This window comes from Lampetra fluviatilis, chromosome 35 (assembly GCF_964198595.1).
Source record: "Lampetra fluviatilis chromosome 35, kcLamFluv1.1, whole genome shotgun sequence".
NCBI classification, from domain to species: domain Eukaryota; kingdom Metazoa; phylum Chordata; class Hyperoartia; order Petromyzontiformes; family Petromyzontidae; genus Lampetra; species Lampetra fluviatilis.
Window position 1 is genome coordinate 8,704,605 of NC_136309.1, and position 21,284 is coordinate 8,725,888.

The window sequence follows — 21,284 nt, forward strand, 5'->3', positions numbered from 1 at the left end:
AATAGCAGCCACGCAGCGAGTCGGCGCCAGCATTCGCCCAGAGCTCGACAATCCTCCATATATATAACATGAGCTTTACTACTCGGCTTCGCCCCATGGACTTGGATTCACCACGTCCGGCCGCCTTTGTCTCCCCAGTGGCGATGTTCACACACCACACCGGTTACTCGTATTGAGGCTGAGTCGACATAGGGGAGGCCCAGAGGAGTGGTTCAAATAATCGTCACCGGTGGTGGCCGTGAGCGGGAATCGAAATCGGGTCGCCGGGTTCGTAGCGCCCCCCCCCCCACACACCATCATGGCTTGGCTTCGCGAACGAAGATCTAGGAAGGACATCCACGTCTTCTGCAGGCACGCTGGTGGCTGAAGAGGCCTATGCGGGACAAGCAGGTCCTGCCACAACAGCTGCAAGTATAGGTCTCATCTGGGATGGGTGCTGAGGGATCATGGTTCTTCCTCCTTCTCCTTTTGTCCTCCATACGGGCCCTGCGGGTATCTTCGAAGAAGGAGGTGGCCTGGTGGACTGTGTGCCGCCAGGAGTTGCGATCAGCTGCTTGTGTTGCCCACTGACGGTGATCGATGCAGCAAGCAGTGAGGGACTTCTTCAGGGAGTCTTTGTATCGCTTTCGTGGTGCCCCTATGTCGCGATGGCCAGAGGACAGTTCCCCATACAGCACAATCTTAGGTAAGCGGTGGTTCTCCATCCTGGCGATGTGCCCTGCCCAACGAAGCTGTGTCTTGAAGACCATGGCCTCGATGCTGATGACCTTCGCTGACTTGAGGACTTCAGTGTTGGCGACGAAGTCACTCCAGTGAATATTGAAGATTGTGCGGAGGCAGCGCTGATGGAAACGCTCGAGGAGACTCAGGTGACGACGGTACGTGACCCAGGACTCAGCGCCATACAGGAGAGTGGTCAGCACAACAGCTTTGTAGACGTTGACCTTTGTGGCTCTTTTAAGGTTTCTGTTGTCCCAGACACGTTTGTATAGTCTGCCAAATGCACTGTTTGCCTTGGCCAGCCTGTTGTCGACTTCGTTGTCGATCTTGGCGTCAGACGAGATCACGCACCCCAAGTAGCTGAACTGGTGGACAGCTTTCAGTTCTGTTTGTTCAATGAAGATGCTTAGTGGATGGTGCTCCTCATGGGGTGCGGACTGATGAAGAACTTCAGTCTTCCTCAGGCCGAAGATCTGAGCTGTTTTCGCGAAACAGGACGTAATTCGCTGCATAGCTGCCTCTGTGTGAGCAAGGAGGGCGGCATCGTCAGCAAAAAGCAGCTCCCTGATCAGTTGCTCCATGGTCTTTGTGTGGGCCTGCAAACGCCTCAGGTTGAACACGCTCCCGTCGAGACGAAAACGGATGTATACGCCATCAGCGTCGTCGAGGTCCTCTGTGACCTGCTGGAGCATCATGCTGAACAAAATGGTGAACAGCGTGGGAGCAAGAACACAGCCTTGTTTCACGACGTTTGCAATAGGGAAGGGCTGCGAGAGATTGTTGCTATGTCTGACTTGTCCAAGCTGGTCTTCATGAAGCTGGACGATCATGGTGAGGAACTTCGGTGGGCAGCCTAGCTTGTCCAGGATTTTCCAAAGTCCCTGCCTGCTCACGGTGTCAAACGCTTTTTTCAGGTCCACAAAAGTGACGTACAGCGCTTTGTTTTGCTCCCGACACTTTTCCTGAATCTGCCTCAGGACAAACACCATGTCTGTGGTTCCCCGGTTGGCTCTAAAGCCACACTGGGTCTCTGGGAGGTGATCTTCAGCTATTGCGGGTACCAGTCTATTCAGCAGTACTCTTGCGAGGATTTTGCCGGCGACGGACAGAAGTGTTATGCCACGACAATTGGAACAGTCTGATTTCTCCCCTTTGTTCTTGTACAGGGTGATGATGACTGCATCTTTGAGATCTTGAGGGAGTTTACCCTGCTCCCAGCAGCAGACGAAGAATTCATGGAGTTTGGTGTGCAGTGCTGGGCCTCCGTTCTTCCATACTTCAGGAGGGATGCCATCAACTCCTGCAGCTTTACCACTCTTCAGTTGTTTAATGGCTTCCTCAGTCTCTTGTAATGTTGGTGCCACATCCAGTTCGGTTTTCACTGGTTGTTGTGGGATACGGTCAATCGCTGGTTCTTGGACTGAGCGGCTAGCATTGAAGAGCATGTAGACGTGCTCAGACCAGCGGTTCAGGATTGAGTCCTTTTCAGTGAGCAGTTCTTTCCCGTCTGCACTCCGCAGGGGGCTCAGGATTTGGTACGAGGGGCCATATACCGCTTTTAGAGCTTCGTAGAATCCCCTGTAGTCGCCAGTATCAGCACAAACCTGAGTTTTTACTGCGTGGTTGGTCCACCACTCGTTCTGAATCTCTCGAAGCTTGCGCTGGATGGTGCTGCATTCCAGGCAGAAGGCTGCTTTTTTGTGCGGGCAGGATGGTCAGGCCAGGTGGGCCTGGTGTGCTGATCTCTTCTTTGACAGCAGCTCCTGGACTTCTAAGTTGTTCTCATCGAACCAATCTCTGTTTTTCTTCGTGGAAAATCCGAGGGTTTCTTCAGATGTTTGCAGAACAACAGTTTTGATGCGGTCCCACAGCACTTCAGGAACTGGAGGCGAGTCTCCTAGGCAGCTCGGTTCCTCTAGCCTAGATCGTAGGCTTTTCTGGAAAGCTGCTTTGACCGCGGCAGACTGAAGGCTGCAGACTTTGAGCTTCTTCCTCGGAGCGCCACCGTTCCTTGGTCTGGGTTTAAAGTGAAAGCTGAGTTAGCAGCGGACAAGACGGTGGTCTGTGTGACACTCGGCGCTGGGCATTACCCTGGTGTGAAAGACATATTTTAGGTCACGCTGGCGCACAAGGATGTAGTCTATGAGATGCCAATGTTTTGACCGAGGGTGCATCCAGGTTGTTTTCAGACTGTCTTTCTGCTGGAAGATGGTGTTGGTAATGGAAAGCTGCTGTTCCGCACAGAGTTCAAGTAACAAGCGTCCATTGTCGTTGCAGCTGCCCACGCCGTGCCTTCCAAGTACGCCTCTCCAGGTTTCCGAGTCTCTGCCCACTCTGGCGTTGAAGTCGCCAAGGATGACAATCTTGTCGTCAGCTGGGATATCCTGCAGAAGGCTGCGTAGGTCGGAGTAAAACTTGTCTTTATCAGCGGGATCTGCCTGGAGAGTTGGAGTGTACACACTGAGCAGCGTTGCGTGTTGTTGGTCACGAAGTGGTAGACGCATTGAGATGATGCGGTCAGAGTGAGCAGTTGGCAGGCTTGCAAGCTTGGTAGCGATAGAGTCCCTGATCATGAAGCCGACACCTGAACGGCGTCTCTTTGTCGCTGGTTTACCTGACCAATAGAGAGTGTAACCTGCACCATGCTTCCTCAGACTGCCTTCCTCTGAAAAGCGGATTTCGCTGAGGGAGGCGATGTCAACATCCAGCCGAGCGAGTTCGTGTGCAATTAAAGCAGATCGTCGCTCAGGTCGAGTGCTGTCAGCTGAGTCTAGCATGGTTCTGATGTTCCAGCATGCGAGTTTGAGTCCTTTCCCACCTTTTAAGGCGAGTGGGATGCGCCGTCGATTCTTTGATGTAATTCGACCGCATATGAAGATGCCCGTTGACCGCGGTAAGCCAACTGAGGGAGGAGGAGACGAGCTTTGTTTAGGCCACCTTTTCTAGGCCCCTCTCCGTGTGGAGCAAGCAGTGCTGTCGCTAGAAAAGGCTGCTTGGTCGCTCAGGGTTCTGCCGGGTGATGATGTCGTTTCCAGGTCATCATCAGACGACCACTTGCGCCTGAGCCGCCTGCATGCAGGATTGAGACTGCGGCTGCCAGTGTCATCTTACACCTGCCGAGTTCGCCCCTTTCCCATCGCTACAAGACTTAGTGAGACCGGGGGGGGGGGGTAGACGTGAAGATTTCCTTCTTGCCTGCGCAAAGGAGCTTTCAAGTGGAGTGCAGTATGCGCAGGACTGACCCCACCCTTTAAGCCCGGGGTTCGTCTGCCATGGCCTAGCAAGCTGGGACGGTGACAGCGAGGTCCTCGGGCCGTAGGTTTTACATCAGAGTTTCCTTCTCCTAGGTAGACGGCCTTCCAAGGCTGAAGAGATCCACCTTCCCACACAGACACAAACACACAGACAGCACGCTAAGCACTACACTACTGCTCACCCCACACACAAACGCGCACGCGTCCATATGTACACATACACGCGCTTGCTGCAGACACACACAACTTTCAGGGTGCGTACGGCAGTAAACGACTAAAATAATAAACCAATGCTGCGCGAAGAACGCCTTAGACCTGCAACAAATTTCTATTTCACTTTACCCGCAATCAGCAGGCACACTCCGTTACGCTTCCGCACACGGGTCACATGACAGATGTTAAGTCACAGCTCACTTGCCGTGCAAAACATATGCATTATTGCGCCCACCCCCCTCCAAAAATACCAAAGTCTATTTTTATAATGTTTGCATGGTGAACAGTCTGGAAAGTACCCACATGGCAAATTTCAAGTTTGTTGCATGTCGGGAAGTATGCTAAACATTTTGAACAGACAAACATAATCACAAATTTACCTTTTTTTTAATATATATAGATGTTATTAACAAATCTGAAGCAACCTAGCCATCACAAATGATAGCCCAACTAATTGGCTATCGTGTGGAAATGTATCGCAGCCAAATACTCTTAAACACATGATTCTAAATGTGAAAGGAATAATCAGAGGACCCGGAAAAAAATCCACGCGACCACGGGGAGAACATGCAGGCGAGGTAGTTAACATCTCGCCACCGTGGGATACTGAGCTATATAGTAATCAACGAGCGTTTCTATGTGGGAGGAAACCGGAACACCCCAAGAAAACCCATGCGCGCGAGGGGGAAACACTCGATCCCACGCAGTCGGAATAAGTGGAGTCCACATTTTTGCCTTCTGTTGGCGAGCCAGGGTATGGCGAGGGAGATTCGCAGCATTTGTGCGGTGGTCCACGTCGCTTTCCTCCAGCGCTGGATATTACAGGGGGCATGCACAAAAGGGGTAAGTAACTACGGTGATGTAATTGCCTCTCGCCTGGTTAATAATGAAGCGCTATTCAACCGAATGACCACTTTGGTAGCAATAAACACGCGTACTGCGGCATATAAATCCACATACTTTACCTTGGTGACCAGGGTTGCCAAAGCAAACGGTACCGTCAAAGTAGGTGTAAGAGTGCAGTTAGTGTTGGACCCTACTCCAAATCAAATAAACAGAAGGTGATGTGTGAAATATATACTTTTTTTTAATCTACAAAGTTAGTTTAACACGTAGGCTTTCGCGACCAATATCATCCATAATAGAAGTTTTTGGGGTTAGATCGCGTAAATATATAAATGTCTCGTTAAAACCCGCCACCACCTGACACAGCCAACTAGTAAGGGTTGTCACGTAAACAGAACGTGCCAATTCGTCACTAGTACAGCACACCGGTGTGTTGGAGAGCCAAGCCACAACATTTACAATCTGAGTACGACGTTTCGCCAGTAATTACAACTAGCTTCATCAGATGACAGCCAGTTGATTAGCTATAGTTGAAGTCAGAAATAAAACGCACCTGCTTGAGTCATCTGCCCAACAGCGGGCGGCTGTCTTTGGCTCAGACTCCTTCATTTCACTGTGACCACCTCCCCCGCGTCCCATCCCACTATTTTTCTGTCTCCCTCTTGGCCTCATCCCCAAAATCCCGAACCCCTCCCAGAACTTCCTCAATCGACATTTCTTTCACCATCTGAGAACGTTTCCCCGTCCACATAGTTTTGCCTCGTTTATAATTGTTTTTCTAAATTAGGCTTTTATCCTCTCTCACATCGAGAACGTTACCCATCGTACAACTCTTTCTCTCCATCCAACTGATATCTCCATCCGACGCCAAAAACCCACATCAACACTTTCTGGGTCTTTGTTTTATGTATTCCTTTCTCATAGCTGAAACGTCAGTCGTTGCATACAACTCTACCCTCCACGCTTGGGTCGCCTGTCAAGAGTGTTGCATTCAATCTCTTAAGTTCCGCCACCCCCACTCCCTCCTCTTACTCACCATGAATCCTATCACCCTTTCCAGCTGGTAATTCATAACGCCACCCCCTATGCGTACCCTCCTGTGGACATATGGTGATCGGATCGGAAGAAATAAAGTTCTCATCGGCAACCCAATTACACTATCCCTTATATTCTTCGTTCTTTCGGTAAAGTCACGTAGATAGAAAACAAAAATCAAAATTATATCTACGTGACTTTACCGAAAGAACCAAGAATATGAATTCCTGCAGTCACGAAAGTTTTAAATCTGACCACTAACCCTTAATTCCTGGCTTCTTCTCGCTTTCCCGTAAACTCTGGGCCACGGTGAGTCATCGCGTTCAGTCAACGCACGGCCAATGCACTCATCTTCTTGTATCAAGTGGCCGAAACAAGACAGTTGTAATGTATGTACGTTGAACTTCTTTTGCACCGTACGTAGCCAACCGTGCTAATTGGAGATGTGGGGGAAGGACAACAAACAAAACACAAAAAAAGCAGCTCTCAGGAAATGAGTTTGTCAATTTAGATTCAACGGTACACAGCTCCAGCGGCGTTCCTAAATATCGGAAGGAAAGAGCGTTTCCAGACGGACGCAGAAGGGCATCTGAAAGCGCGCGATGCCAGCCGACCATCTTTACTCGATGGGTTCCGCGTGGGGCTGCGGTGGGCCAGAACAATCAAGCACGTGGGTTACCTGCTGCCTGCCCATCGAGGTAATTTTCGTGGCGGCACAAAAATAACACAACCCAGCAGCTGACGGCCCGAATGGCGAGAGAACCCAGACATTTGATTTATCACTTTTTTTGTTGCTGTCCCCCGAAACGTTTCGTCGTGTCTCTGGCAACATGACACGGGAACGAAGAAAAGAAGTGATCCGCCAATCAATGATTTGGCACGACAGCACCGCCGTTATAGAAGACATGTCCAGTGCAACACTGAATACAAACCACACTCTTAGGACTCTTGGGGTTCATTGGATGCTCCAGGCGTCCAATGGCTCCGTGTAGTCATACAGCTCGGTGGAAGGGCGTGCGGTTTGTGTTTCGGGGTGTTTACCTGTGGGGAGCGGTAGTGTAGCGGTAAGCGCTACGCTGCACTACAAACCTGGCCACGCGGGTTCGATTCCCGCTCACGGCCAACATCAGTGAGGATTATCTGAACTGGTCCTGGGTCTCCCCTAGGTCAACTCAGCCTCAAATGAGTACCTGGTGCAGTGTGTAAACATCGCCACTGGGGAGACAAAGGCGGCCGGGCGTGGTGTTGGCCAACCACCCCTTTGTGTGCCGTGCCGGCCTTTATAGGTGCTCGCTAACAGCACTTGCCCCTACAGTCTGTTAAGGCTATACAGGGGATCTTCGTCTTTTTTTACCTGTGCAGCGGCGAGGAGTGGTGGCACAGTGGTCAGCACGCTCCTCTACCAACACGGCGACCAGAGTTTCGATTCCAGCTCACGACCAGTAATACTGACAACGAATATTTAAAGCGGCCGAGCCACCCTATCAGTGCGCTACCTTATTACAGACCAATTCAGAAATTAATGGTCACCCCGTGCCCCTTATACATCTCAACGTTCATTCTACAAAGTCCCATCACAAGGAAGAAACACAAACAAATAGACACTCACCACTAGTACACTCACCAGCACTAGTACTCTTAACCAATAAACTCACCACTACATAGCTGTCAAACCCTTATCAGTGCCCTACCTTATTGCAGACCAATTCAGACCTTAATGGTCACCCCGTAATTCTTATAAATCTCAACGTTCATCCTACAAAGTCCCATCACAAGTAAGAAACCCACACAAATAGACAAAACTAAAATGTTGCCCGTATTGAGACAGCCGTACGCCGTACGGACCTGAAAACTAATTTTCCCCTTACAGGACTACGGGTGAACCGTGTGGGTTGACAGGTATGCTTCCCCTAGGTTGACTCGGCCTTGAGTGAGTAGCTGGTGCGGTGTGTACACATCAGCACTGGGGAGGTGAAGGCAACGTGGACAGACGTGGCGTGTGCCGTGCCGTCCTTAATTTGTATCAGGGGATTCGCTAACAGCAGTCTAATTGTCTTACAAACACGAAACATTGAAACTGACAGCAAATCATGCTTAAAAGTTTAGTTCTTGAAAATGTCCGAATATATTTTCGTCAAAATCGAAACTTTTACTGCTTAGCTTAATATCTTTGTTGCCTTTTAATTTTTGACACGCTTTTATTTAACTCACTCTGTCTGTTGTTGTCGTTGTATCCTCAAATCTTGTAACTAATTTTTTCCCACTTCCCAATGTGGTATCGACTGCAAACTTGGTATACTTATGTCATATTGATGACAATATTCTATCATTAAAATTTTTAAATATATTTTTAAACATTTTATTTTATATGTTATGTTTCGGCTTGGGTCTAATTGTCCACGCTCAACTGACGTTGGCTGTAATTGGCCACGTTCCTTTACGTTGTGGCAAGCCTCAAGGCCACTTCCTGGAGTCGTGGACTTCTGCCATTTATTCCAGATTTGAAGCTTTCGTGACTGCAAGGAATCATATTCTTAGGTTTTTCGGTAAAGTCACGTAGGTAAAACATCAAAATTAATGAAATGCAGCTAATCTGGCTGTGACGGTCCCACCTGATGACGGTCCCACCTGATGACGGAGACTTGTGTATGCTCCGAAACGTCGTGATTTTTGTTTTTATTTTATTTTATTTTCATTAATTTTGATGTTTTACCTACGTGACTTTACCGAAAAAACCTGAGAATATTCTGCCATTTAATTAAAGCGTGTTTTTTTAAGTTTTTTTTTATATTATTATTTATTAAGCTTGGATTATGGGAAGCTGAGAACAAGTTTGCACAATTATTTCGTTTTTCCTGTGAACAGAACACGGAAAGCGAAAAAAACAATCTCAAAGTAGAAAAAGTGATTTGAGATTTGTTCCCTGTGTAGACTGCATTAGCACAGAAGACTGAGACTTGGGTCATGTAGTAAGTGAGAAAATGCCATGTGAACGTGGAATGTTGCATGTAGCGGCGCGTGGTCACTGGAGTTGAAGAGTTAGATTGCTCGTGTGCATGTGTCACCTGAGCACATCTCCGCTTTCGTTGAAACTGCCCCTGTGTGAGTATTGTATTCTGACAATCTTTGGGAGGCCGCTGCATGCCACCTGTGCAGTGGCTGTGGGATCTGGAGGAGGGTAGAACGCGTCGGAAATTAGGTGTGGTGGTTGTGGCGGTGGAATCAATGGCTTTGGCCGCGATGACGATGATGACGTCCTGACGTGTGTGTATTATGGGGTGCGGTGGCGCAGCGGTTAGCGTGCTGCGCTACGAACCGGATGACCAGAGGTCAATTCCCACCACCCAGTGACGATTATCTGAACTGGTCCAAGGCCTCCTCCCCTCGGTCGACTCAGTCTCAAATGAGTACCTGGTGCGGTGTTTAAACATCCCCACTGGGGAGATAAAGGCGGCCGGGCGTGGTGCTGGCCACCCACCCCCTCATGTGCCATGCCAACCTTCATAGGTGCTCCCTAACAGCACTTGCCCCAACAGTCTGTTAAAGTTGTTAAGGCTAAATCATGGCTTTAATCGTTTCAGGGTTTTTATGTTTCATTGAATGGACACCAATGCAGCGATCCACGCTCTGATAAACAGATACATAATAATTAACTGTATTAGAATATACGTGATGTGGACATTATGTGGTAAATGTAATACCGTACTGTATATTACCTTTCGCGGTGCTTTGAGTTTTGTACTGAGAGTGCGGTAATACATTTTGTTCATGGCGTCGAGATAAGTCGTTATTTTTGTTTCTCAAAATCGCTGTTAACGTCTTCTTGGTTCTTTCGGTAAAGTCACGTAGAATGGAAATAATAAAATAAAGAAAACAAAGCATGAAAAATGTATTATTTTATTGTGTTACATTTTTTTATTTTATTATTATAAAATAATTATTTTATTATGCTTTATTTTTATTTTTTTATTATTTCCATTCTATGTGACTTTACCGAAAGAACCAAGAAGATGAATCCCTGCAGTCACGAAAGCTTTAAATTGCTGTTAACGGTTTCAATGGTGATCCCACTGGTCAAAGGTTTTCTTCGCGAACCAGTAGCTGTCAATATTTATTGCCTTACCCATTACTACTAATCATTGTGTGGAGGCTATCCACTCTCAACTGGCATGCCTTGTTACACCGCTGCAAGTGCATATCGTGTCAACCCACACGGTTTACCCCGTTTTCGTGTACAAGGAGATTGCGTTTTCAGGTCCATACTGCGTCCAGCCGTTTCAATACGGACAACAACATGTTTTTTGTCTATTTGTGTGTGGTTCTCCCTTGTGATGACACTTTGTAGGATGAACATTGAGATTTATAAGGGCACGGGGTGACCAATCAGATCTGAATTGGTCCGTTATAAGATAGGAACTGATAAGGGGGTTGACAGGTATGCGAGCGCAACGCTGTATTTTTGCATATTTCCTTCACGGTGGGTATGTGCGAATGGCAGATGTTTGAAAGTCCACAAATCCAATGGTCGACGAATCCCTGTAATTCACAGATCTGTTGACGTTTCGCGACTGCTCCCGGAAGTCGTGGCGCACCGTGGCGGATTGAAAATGTTTTAGCGGACCACGAATCATGATGGACAGAATTTGGACAGGACTAATGCGAAGCTTCAGATAAACGTGGTGGTAAGGTTTGCATTTATTTTATATTTTGTGTTTTAAGTGGCACAGGCAGGCTGTGCGGATGTGATTTGTTTAGTCCAGGGGTCGGCAATCAAAATAACAGGAGACTTTTTTTCGAATTCTGTCCAAAAATGCATGTGAATGCAAGACGGTGGTCCGTAATAAATAACGTCACTAAGTAGTCCTTAAAGGTTTCCGACTCCTGGTTTAGTCGAACAAATTTGTTTGCTGTTTATAGACTTTAAAATATAAAATCTAAAAAGGCAATAAAGCCTTTAAACAGACCCCAAATTAGTACATTTACATCATTTGGGTCTTGAATTTATCGCGGGTTAATTTAGCCGCTATTTCCATGCAGCGTTTCCCCTGTAATTATCTGAGAACTACTAGATTTGAAGTTTTCGTGACTGCAAGGATCCATACTCTTTGGTTTTTTCGGTAAAGTCACGTAGGTAGAAAAATAAAAATAATAAAATGAAAATAACTACATTAAATCACGACGTTTCGGAGGCAACACAAGCTTCCGTCATCAGGTGGAACAGCCGCAGCAAAATTACTGTAATGAGTAGAGAGAGCTATTTGTGACAAGCGATTATATAGGGTAAGAGGGGGGAGGAGCCAGGAAGGAGGGATGCAGGGGGGGGGCCGTACGGAGTCCGGGGGGTTAAGCTGAGATAAGCTGATTAATAACGTCCTTTTAGGACGCAAGGGGCCGGTGTGTGGACTTGGGGGCGGAAGTTAAGCCGATTGATAGCTGAGTTAAGCTTATTAGTAACATGTTATCTGAGAACTGTTTGTGGATCAACAGAATCCGCCCGACCAATCCCTCCTACAACCTGAGGTGTAACCCCGTCGGAATGGTAACATTTTCACACATTGTCATGGTCCAACCTCATTGCCACTTGTGCATATCCCTCATTAATAATTACTTTCGGAAACAAATTCTCCAGCCAAAATATGCACTCGAGTAATGTTTCGCCGATGCGGTTCAAAGTGCGAGAGAGAAAACAAGTTGAATCGGACATATTTTTCTAAGTTCAGTTACCACTTGCCCCTGTTTATTGTTGTGCATGGCAGGAGATAGACGTATAACCATAACGGACAGTTAAGAATAGCCTACTTTGTGACTGCAGTCGCCAACCCGCAATTTGACTGTGGCTTTGTAGTTTTTTTTAAGTGGATTTGTTTTTCCACTGTGTCACAAAAGGTTTAGCGGAGCGGCATGTTTGTTGCCAAATTACTTTTCAGTTCGCCAGAGAAATTTGCACACGCGCCTGTACGCATGTGTGCACGTGCGTGTGTGCGTCAGATGCGTTGGAGCCTGATTCGTCGGCGCCTCCGTCCATGGGCGGGGGGACTTTCGTGAATGAAACTACGAAGTTAAACGATTTGTGTTTTACCAGGTAAGGCCCACTGAGCTATGTAGCTCTTTTTCAGAAGCGACCTGGCCGCAAATAATAGCTCAACGGAATGGCTTATCGTGCGGAAATGTATCGCAGCCAAATACTCTCAACGCACGTTTATAAATGTGGAGGGAAAAATCGGGGGAAAATGTCAAAACTGGGTGGTTTTTAACTTTTGCCGACAAAACTGGATCCCAAATGTCAAAACTGGGTGGTCTTGGAAAACGACAGGCAAAACAGGGTGGTGCTTTTTGATATGACAAAACTGGGTGATGTTCAATGTGGACAAATGTCAAAACTGGGTGAAGGTGTACGATTTAATGTATCATTTTGTACACGTTTAGGTCCTTGCGTTATTCATCCATATGTCGCCACAGATTTAGAGCGTTCCAAATGATGTTTCTCGTGGCTCATGTTCCATACCTTGCACCACAAACTTCCCGTTAGCATACTGGCACAGTGTGCCAGCTCGCTACTACAGTAACACTTACTTGCCATATGTATACTGGCACAGTGTGCCAGCTCGCTTACTTGCCGTTTGTATACTGGCACAGTGTGCCAGCTCGCTACTACAGTAACACTTACTTGCCATATGTATACTGGCACAGTGTGCCAGTATACAAATACCAAGTGTTTGGATGAATGGGGTGCTGGCACACTGTGCTAGTATACAATTATCAAGTGTATTTGACAAATGTCAAAACTGGGTGCACCCTCAGTGTCCAAAACTCAAGTTTTTGGCCACCCAGGGTGCACCCAGTTTTGACATTTGGGATCCAGTTTTGTCGGCAAAAGTTAAAAACCACCCAGTTTTGACATTTTCCCGAAAAATCGGAGGACCCGGAGAAAAATATCCACGTGATCACAAGAACATGCAAACTTCAAATATACAGCAGAAGGCATCAGTGTGGGGATCGAACCCACGACTTCCTGTATACCACGCGATGTAGTTAACATCTCCTAGCCACCGTGATGATGATAATGAGAAATATAGAGACATGCAAACTCCAAATATACAGCAAGCGTCAGGGTCGGGATCGAACCCACGACCTCTTGTACACCAGGCGAGGTAGTTAACATCTCCTAGCCACCGTGACACTCCCTATGCAATGGCGACTTTAAGCCTTGACGGAATTCCCCCCCCCCATGCCTCGCCCCGAATTGAGATTGGCTTCCATTTGCAGAACATGCTGGCAATCACACCCGGGTGTCTGTTTGAGCATTGAGTAAACTTTGAACGTTTTGACTTTCAGCTGTGTATTTAGCACAGGTATCCTTGCATTCGAATGGGCATCTTTCTTCCTGGTTTCAATGAAATAAATGTGTGGTTTGATGACTTAACGCATATAAACCGTTAATGTAGTACACAATTTAAAAAACGGAACCTTTCCATTTATAAATTATAATCACAAACGTCTTGACTCTCCGATGTGTTTTGTGTCGTACTATGTGTTGTTCAGCATGATGCCCGACGTTTCGTTCGTACATACGTCGAATGACTTTCGCGCAGTACGTAGCCAACCGTGATAATCGGAGGTGCGCGCGGGGTGGGGGACAACAAACTAAACACATAAAGCAGTTCCACGTCGGAGAGATCAACACACAGCACGACAACGAAAAAAAACCCAAACGCAGTCGTATAAATATCCAGAGTTGTGAAACGTCATTTCACGTTTTGTAAAGACGTTTGTTTTTTTGGTGACCGATGTGAATGCCCGCAGTGTACCTTTGCCTGTCAGAGAGGGACGTTGAAAGGCAACAATAGACGAGCTCAAAGTCCGTCGTTTTTATTGTGTGCGCACGAGGTGCCCTGGCTGATGGGATCAAGTTCTCCAGCTTTAAGTACGCATGTGAGAAAGTTTAGCCCTTGCATGTCATCACTCGTGACACGGTCACTTGCAATCTTTTAACAGTACAAGCGATGGGATGGCGGCCCAGCCAACAGTGGAAAAAGTGCAGGATATGCTTCAGAGATCCCTGCTACAATTTATAGAAGAGATCGAAACTTCGTCTTCTGTTGAAGGTACGTGTATACTTACCGTGCGAACGCAGTTGTATCTGGCGCAAATGTGTCTGCCAATGATTCTGGGGTTTCCGTGTCGTGTCCGTCAACAGCCTTGCAATGCAAAAGATCTTGTTAACACCGTGCGTTATACCTCTTTGCGACGGTAAGGTAACCTTCAGAGGTGAAGGCTGATTTCACTATATTCGGGAATCACGAAACACTGCGTGGTGCGTGACCGTCACCCTCCAGCAGTGGTCCAATGTTATCCACGAGCCCACCGTTATTTGCAAGGCTACTTTTTACAACCTCCTATAACAATGCCTCTGGAACCCCATTATGCCTGCTGGGCATTTATGAAATTAGTACAGAATACATTTGGCCAATGCCACTGCTACCTATACTTTTTTTGCTAATGTACTTCACATGCTGTCTGATGTGCCTTCGGTTGTGCCGCGTGTCATTCCGCGTGTCATTCACATGGTGTCCGATGTGCCTTCGGGTCGTGCCGCGTGTCAGCGCAAAGGGAGCTTCATCGGGGACTGAATGGAAACTCAGTTTGTCAAGAAGTTCCCGGCATGGCACGTCCGAAAGCTATTTGACCAATGAGTTGATATAAATGAGACTGATATCTGTCACGCTCCAATGAGTATGTTTGCGAAGAGGAGCAGTGTGCTTACTGCACAGTGGATTTTACCCGGCTCTCTGTCGACGTGGAGCCGTCACCTCCAACCTGCTAAAAACTGGAACCTAAAGGTGACTAATTCTAGATTTGAAGCTTTCGTGACTGCAAGGATTCATATTCTTAGGTTTGTTTAACTTTACCTAAATGTGACTGTTGGTCTGTCACTTCTCTGTCTATATGAGCCAGTTAACGTTGTCAAAAATGTGGAAATCCCATTGCCTAAAGTTAAAAAGTAATATTACCGTAATTTTAAACCCTCTAGCATTCTACTCTTCACTTAAGGCTTCCCCACGTCATACAGTCGGTGAAACGGGGGGTTGTTTTGAGCATACTTCACCACGCTGGTAAGGACAGGTTGGTGAAGGGGGAGGAGGCCCAGGATCGGTTCAGATACCGCACGCCGCTTTTGCTAGCTTCGACTTAGGACTCAAACACAAATAGTGACCCACTGCGCCACAACTTCGCCTTAGGTTAGCAACCATAAAAGATAAATCAACATTTTTTTTATTTTAAGACAGGGTAGAACAATCTTAACTGACCGGTGAGTAGCAGTGCTTTGGCTGGATTAAGATAAATAATTACCTAATCACGCTAATGGATTTCTTTGAGGATAGGTGGCTATGCCTCTGGATTTTAGGGGACAACATGGTCACACCAGCTCGTTTTAAAACATAATTTGATCTTCTGATGATATCACCAACAGGATGTGCCTTGCATAGGTTTTAAAACGATTGCTGCGGTAGCTCAATTGGATACAAATGCGGGAGGTGTACTGGACGATACGTGAGAAACCACACGTCACTTGCCCAGAGAGTAGGTTCTTGTTGAGAGTTAACTTTAACTTCTTTCCCACCGCACGTAGCCAACCGTGCTAATCGGAGGTGCGGGGGGAAGGACAAAAAAACTAAACAAAATAGCATCTCTTAAAGAAATGAGTTTTCAATCGAGATTTAAAATTGCACAGTTCCAGCGCCTGTCTCGGTAAAGGTCCCCTCCTCCATGCTGTGCACACGTCCCACCCAGTGCAATGTTTTTTTCCAATCTTATCCACAATGCTCACCCTGTCCATGTTCTCTTCAGAATTTGCAGAAGAGCAACACCATTCCGACCATCCCTCCCCTCGCCCCATAAACTCATTGCAATGACGTTCTGAGTCACATGGCCTCGCTAAAGCACTGTCAATAAATAAGAAAATTGCAAAAATGTATCAATAATTGACAGACCGTAAAAATGTGTTTGGAATGCTCATAAAAAAGGAGACCTCTGTATAGGTAGATTAAGTGGATACAAAAAAGTCGCCGATTGAGTTAATTGAGTGAGCATATGTGGGGAGGTGATACAATACAACATATTGAGAGCATGGATTATCTTTTAATAAATAAATACGTGGGTTATCACGTGTTTTACAGAACACCCACATAAATGAGATTCGCGGTACTCTGTATTAAAGCGCACATACAGTTACAATAACCATATGATTCAATCCACGGTTTTCTGCTCGTACTTTGTCAAAGGCTTTAGAAATCCAACTCCGGTTGGCAATTACAGTGGGGCATGTACTAACGCGGTATTTCTTTGTTGCTAAAGCAAGTGTGCAAAGATGACACACCGTGCAGCTTTGTCCTTTACTCGACTTCAGAAACGTGTGCAAAAGGAACTCTGTGTTTTGTCTGCGTATTCATCGCTCCATGTCCTGAATGCCGTATCTGTGGTGCCCCCTGCCTGTCGAGGCCCTGGATTCTATGGCCCACATGTCCAGACCTTCAGGCGTTTAGTGCCTCTCCTCGAAGTGCTACATTTGTACAAATCGGTGATAGTGTTTTAGCCGAGCGTATGCTTAGTGACACACTAAAAGAAGAAGACTGCACTTTATACAAAGTTTATACAAAGTGCCAGTCTTATTATTTCGTACGGCTGATGTAGATACAGAGCAACGACTACAATTTCGCATTCAGGTGGTCAAACCAAATAAGCGCGGTGAGGAGCACACAGAGTGTGATCATCGCTGTGATGTCTCCTTTGTATTTGTGGATTGGGGCATTGGATCTTAATGTGATGTACGGTCTGTTCTGGATGACCACAGTCGTTCATTGGAGAGTTTTTAATTTTCCATTTGTGCATCAGGTATCCGTGTTGCACACTCGAAATGAAGGACGTGGGCAGGTGCTCCAAATCGAGGGCAAACACATTTATTGTGGTCAATCTGTAAAATGCAACAGCACGTGTGTCACACACAGCAATATTCAAGCGAGTCGCCATTAACCACGTGACTGGTGTACCAGTCCGGTTAATCAATAACAGTTTCTCTTAAACCCAATTCTACTACTGATAATCCATCTTTGTCTTTGACAATAACCCTTGCACTTCACTATTCCCAAGCTGTATGTCTATCTATACCATCCACTTATATCGGTATCTTACACCCATTACCTGTACTGTATGTACACAGTATACATACTGTACTTGTCACCATTGTACAACTTACTACTGTACATGTGTTCTATTCTCAATAGCATTGCAAGCAGTCATACTCTGGGTGCATGGGCATGGTTATAAAATAAACAGTATTAGGGTTAGAGAATTACAAGTATTAACTACAGTACGTCATCCTTGACAGTGCATAGTGCTAAAACCCCTCCTATTGAATATATCGCAAACTAAAATTTCAAAGTCAAGCTTGAAGTCGAGAACAAGTCTAGAAGAAGTCTAGAACATTTTTATAACGATCTAAAACAACCATTGGGTCCTTCACCTGTAAAATGCAACAGCACGTGTGTCACACGCAGCAATCTTCAACCGAGTCGCCATTAACCACGTGACTGGTGTCCAAGTCCGGTTAATTAATAACTCTGCCAGCCACCCACAGGCCCAACTCAGTGATCGCATGCTGGTGTACACACGTGCATTGGTATACTGCACAGCACAGCAGTATATCAATGCATGTGTGTTTGTGAGTTATTTTTAACAGGGGCGGTTTCTTCATTAGGGCGATTGGGCGACGCACCACCAAAGTGTGAAAGGGACTTTTTCAATCACATTCACAATCTCATTCAACCACAGAGTTACGCTAGCCGTCACTGTGCCTCTGGATATAGTCCAATCAGCGTCATGTCACGTTCTGTGGGGTACCGCCTCTTTTTGGGCGATTTCACTCTGGCTGAGAATCGCCCAGAGTGTTCCCATAGACTTACATTCAAATATGTTTTTTTTCGAACTGCAGGCACTGCAATGCATTCTCTATGGGTTCCGGGAGGGCTCGCACTAACGTGCTTACGTGATCATACGTATCCTTAACTTGTGCAGCGATTGGTGGTAACAAACATCGCTGTCGGACGGAAGCCTTGTATGTCCAAAACTGTTACTTTTCAGGAAACGAAAGAAAACGTGTTTTTTCCCCAAAATAATTTCCAAGCTCTTTTAATGCTATTCATTGGTTAAATATCTGTAAAACACATTGACAGATGTAAAGGGTGACCAAATACTGCAAATAGCATTAATTTTTGAAAAAATATGGAGATATAAAATATGGATTCTGCCTGATACATTGTTGCTGTCGGGATGGAAACCTTGTATCTCCATATTTATATTATAATAAATCATTTATTTTATAACTAAAATAAATGTATTTATTTTGTCAGGTCTGCGACACAATCTTGGTCCACACCAAAGAAAGGTTCTCCTTTACCGACCACCTTGTAAGTGCCAAGCTGCTACAAGGAGAGATGTTTCAACAGCATCGCCATACATTCCCTGTTGAGGCTCTGAACATCACTGTCAGGGCATACCCTATGTTAAATAAGGCGAAGCTGAAGACTGAACTGTCTCTCATTTATGAGAGTCCAGAATTCAAGGGCTGCTGTGGTGCACTGGCGCTGTACCAGGTTTTGCTGAAGTACAACCTCCAGGATACTTTTTCAGAGACTGTTGCTCTGTTGAACATCCTCATAACCACTCCCATGACAACTGCTGAAGCTGAGAGGTGTTTCTCAACCTTAAAGAGAATCAAGACATTCCTGAGATATGTAATGGGACAGGAACGTCTGCATGCACTGTGATCACTTTGCTACTTTGAAAGAGAGAAGAGCAAAATTTCAGTATAAGTAAGCAGTATATTAAGCGAGTAATGTGATGTAAGCAGTGTAATAATAGTGAGTATAGAAACAAACAAGGAGATGTATTGTAAGAGTCACTTTATTTTTCATTAATATTAAAGTAGTGAAGTTGCCTTTACATGCTTAAGCTGTTAATTTATCCATTGCATGAGTGGACCTTATCCTTATCAATCATCCAAACATTGCCCCCCCTGAGAGATTTTGCAGGAGCCGCCACTGATTTTGAACACCAGTGACAGTATATTACGGTGTAGTATTACAGTGCCAGTGAATCCCAGTTGAGTATCCCAGTGGAAGTGACTGGCGGTGTCTGACAACAGATCTCAGTACAGTCTTACAGTGTCAGAGAGCGGAATTCACAGGAGAATAGATCTCAGCACAGTGTGACAGGGTCAGTGGCTGGAAATATCTGAGAGTAGATCTCAGTACACTGTTACAGCGCCAGGAACACGAGACACCTGGGAGCCTATCCCCAGTTGCAACCCAATCCCTGCAACATTGCCACCTCTGCATCCCAACTCAGTCCGTGCCCAAGACCTTAAAGCCCAGATATCTATGCAACCCTATTCAGTCCGTGCCCAAGATCTTCAAGCCCAGAGATCTGTGCAACCCCAATCAGTCCGTGTCCAAGTCCTTCGAGCCCCCTACCAGCTCGCATACCCTGCACCTTGTCCGGCTTGTGCCAAGACCTGCGGGTCCATCGCTCGCAGGGCACAGTTCAACCGATGTCTTCGACCTACATGCTTGCGACTCCTGCTCGGCCTCCAATTGAGCCCTTGCGAGTATGTGAGACCTGTGACCTTTGCAACCTCGATGGCCCCATTTTGGGCCCAGTGTCTGAGACCTGTGAGCTTCGGCTCTGAAACCCCCACTTCCATGCCTTACCGCTGGAGACTGAGCTTTTATCACAAACTATTAGGACTGCATTTGTTCTCGTTATCACCGAACCAAGTACTCTCTCGCGCTGTTTACACCAATCGTGTGTACGTGACTTAGCTCATTGCCATGTATATCGTTGCTAAGCAACCCCTGTAAATCCTTGCTTATCTTCCTGTCTTTTTTTTGGCATGCCCCGGCGATTGAGATGAAGGCCACTGAGCCTTTTCTTTGTATAACTTTCACATTCGGGCAGTGAACGATTCAGGAGGTGAGGTTGAGAAAAAAAATTAGAATAAGAAAAAAACTGGACACCATTTCGTGTTCGTGCGGTGACTGGTTGGTTTTGTGCTCATGGGCCTGGAATTGAGGTGGATGTACTATTTAACATGTAGGCTTTAGCGACCAATATCATACATAATATAGGTTCTTTTTCTTTATATTGTTTTAACATTTTTTTTTCTCTCAGCCATTATTATAATGCTACTCAAAGCCAGAGTTTGTGGGGGGGCACGGCGGGGGCAATGCTCCCCAAACTGGACACCTTTATGGATTTATTTTCAGTAGTTTATAATTAAGATTTAAAATAAATACATTAATTATATGCACCCACTATTCCTTATGTGAGGGACAAAGGGAACCCTTACACCCCCCAAATATAAAAAAGTTAAACTCCGCCTGTGATGTTAGAGCATTAGAATTTTAGTGGATGTACTATGTTTTTTTTACTGCTTTGACAAAAAAAACATTTTATTTCCTCTCAGCCGTTGTTAGAATGTCACTAGATTGGAAGCATGGAAGGTAATCACAGAGCTTGATGATAGTCCATGTGAGGTCACACTTGTAGAGTGATAATTCTATGCAATGCATTGTTTTAAATTACAGTAATTTAAAGCTGCAGGCAGCTTCATCTGAATTAATGAAGCATGGAACAGCATTGTCTAAGATTGTTATCATTTTCAGTCCTTTGTTTATGCACTGTTGGATGAAGGCCCTCCATTGGGGTTATTTACTACTTTGCTATTTTTATTTTACCAGGTAAGGCCCACTCAGCTTATATAGATCTGTTTTAGAAACGACCTGGCCACAAATGATAGCTCAACGAAGTCGCAGCTAAATACTCTAAAAGCATGTTTCTAAATGTGGAGATAAAAACCAGAGGACCCGGAAAAAAATCCACACGACCACAGGGAGAACATGCAAACTCCAAATATACAGACGTCAGGGTCGGGATCGGGATCGAACCGACGACCTCCTGCATACCAGGCGAGGTAGTTAACATCTCGCCACCATGGCGCCCCATTTCATCATACTTAACCACTTTGTTGTAATTACTGGCGAAACGTCGCACTCAGATTGTGAATGTTGTGGATTGGCTCTCCAAGTACACCAGTGTGCTGTACTAGTGACGAATTGGCATGTTCTGTTGACGTGACAACCCTTACTAATTAGCTGTGGC

The 21,284-nt window shown here is 46.0% G+C and overlaps 1 protein-coding gene across 1 annotated transcript in view; it reads left to right on the plus strand.

Moving 5' to 3' along the window:
• The first annotated feature begins 14,076 nt into the window (after positions 1-14,076).
• Positions 14,077-21,284, plus strand: part of LOC144944670 (phosphoinositide 3-kinase regulatory subunit 6-like) — a 63,213-nt gene continuing 56,005 nt past the window's right edge. The window contains exon 1 of the mRNA XM_078873029.1: positions 14,077-14,173. Coding sequence (XP_078729155.1) covers positions 14,077-14,173 — 97 coding nt within the window. The remainder of the gene's footprint in view (positions 14,174-21,284) is intronic.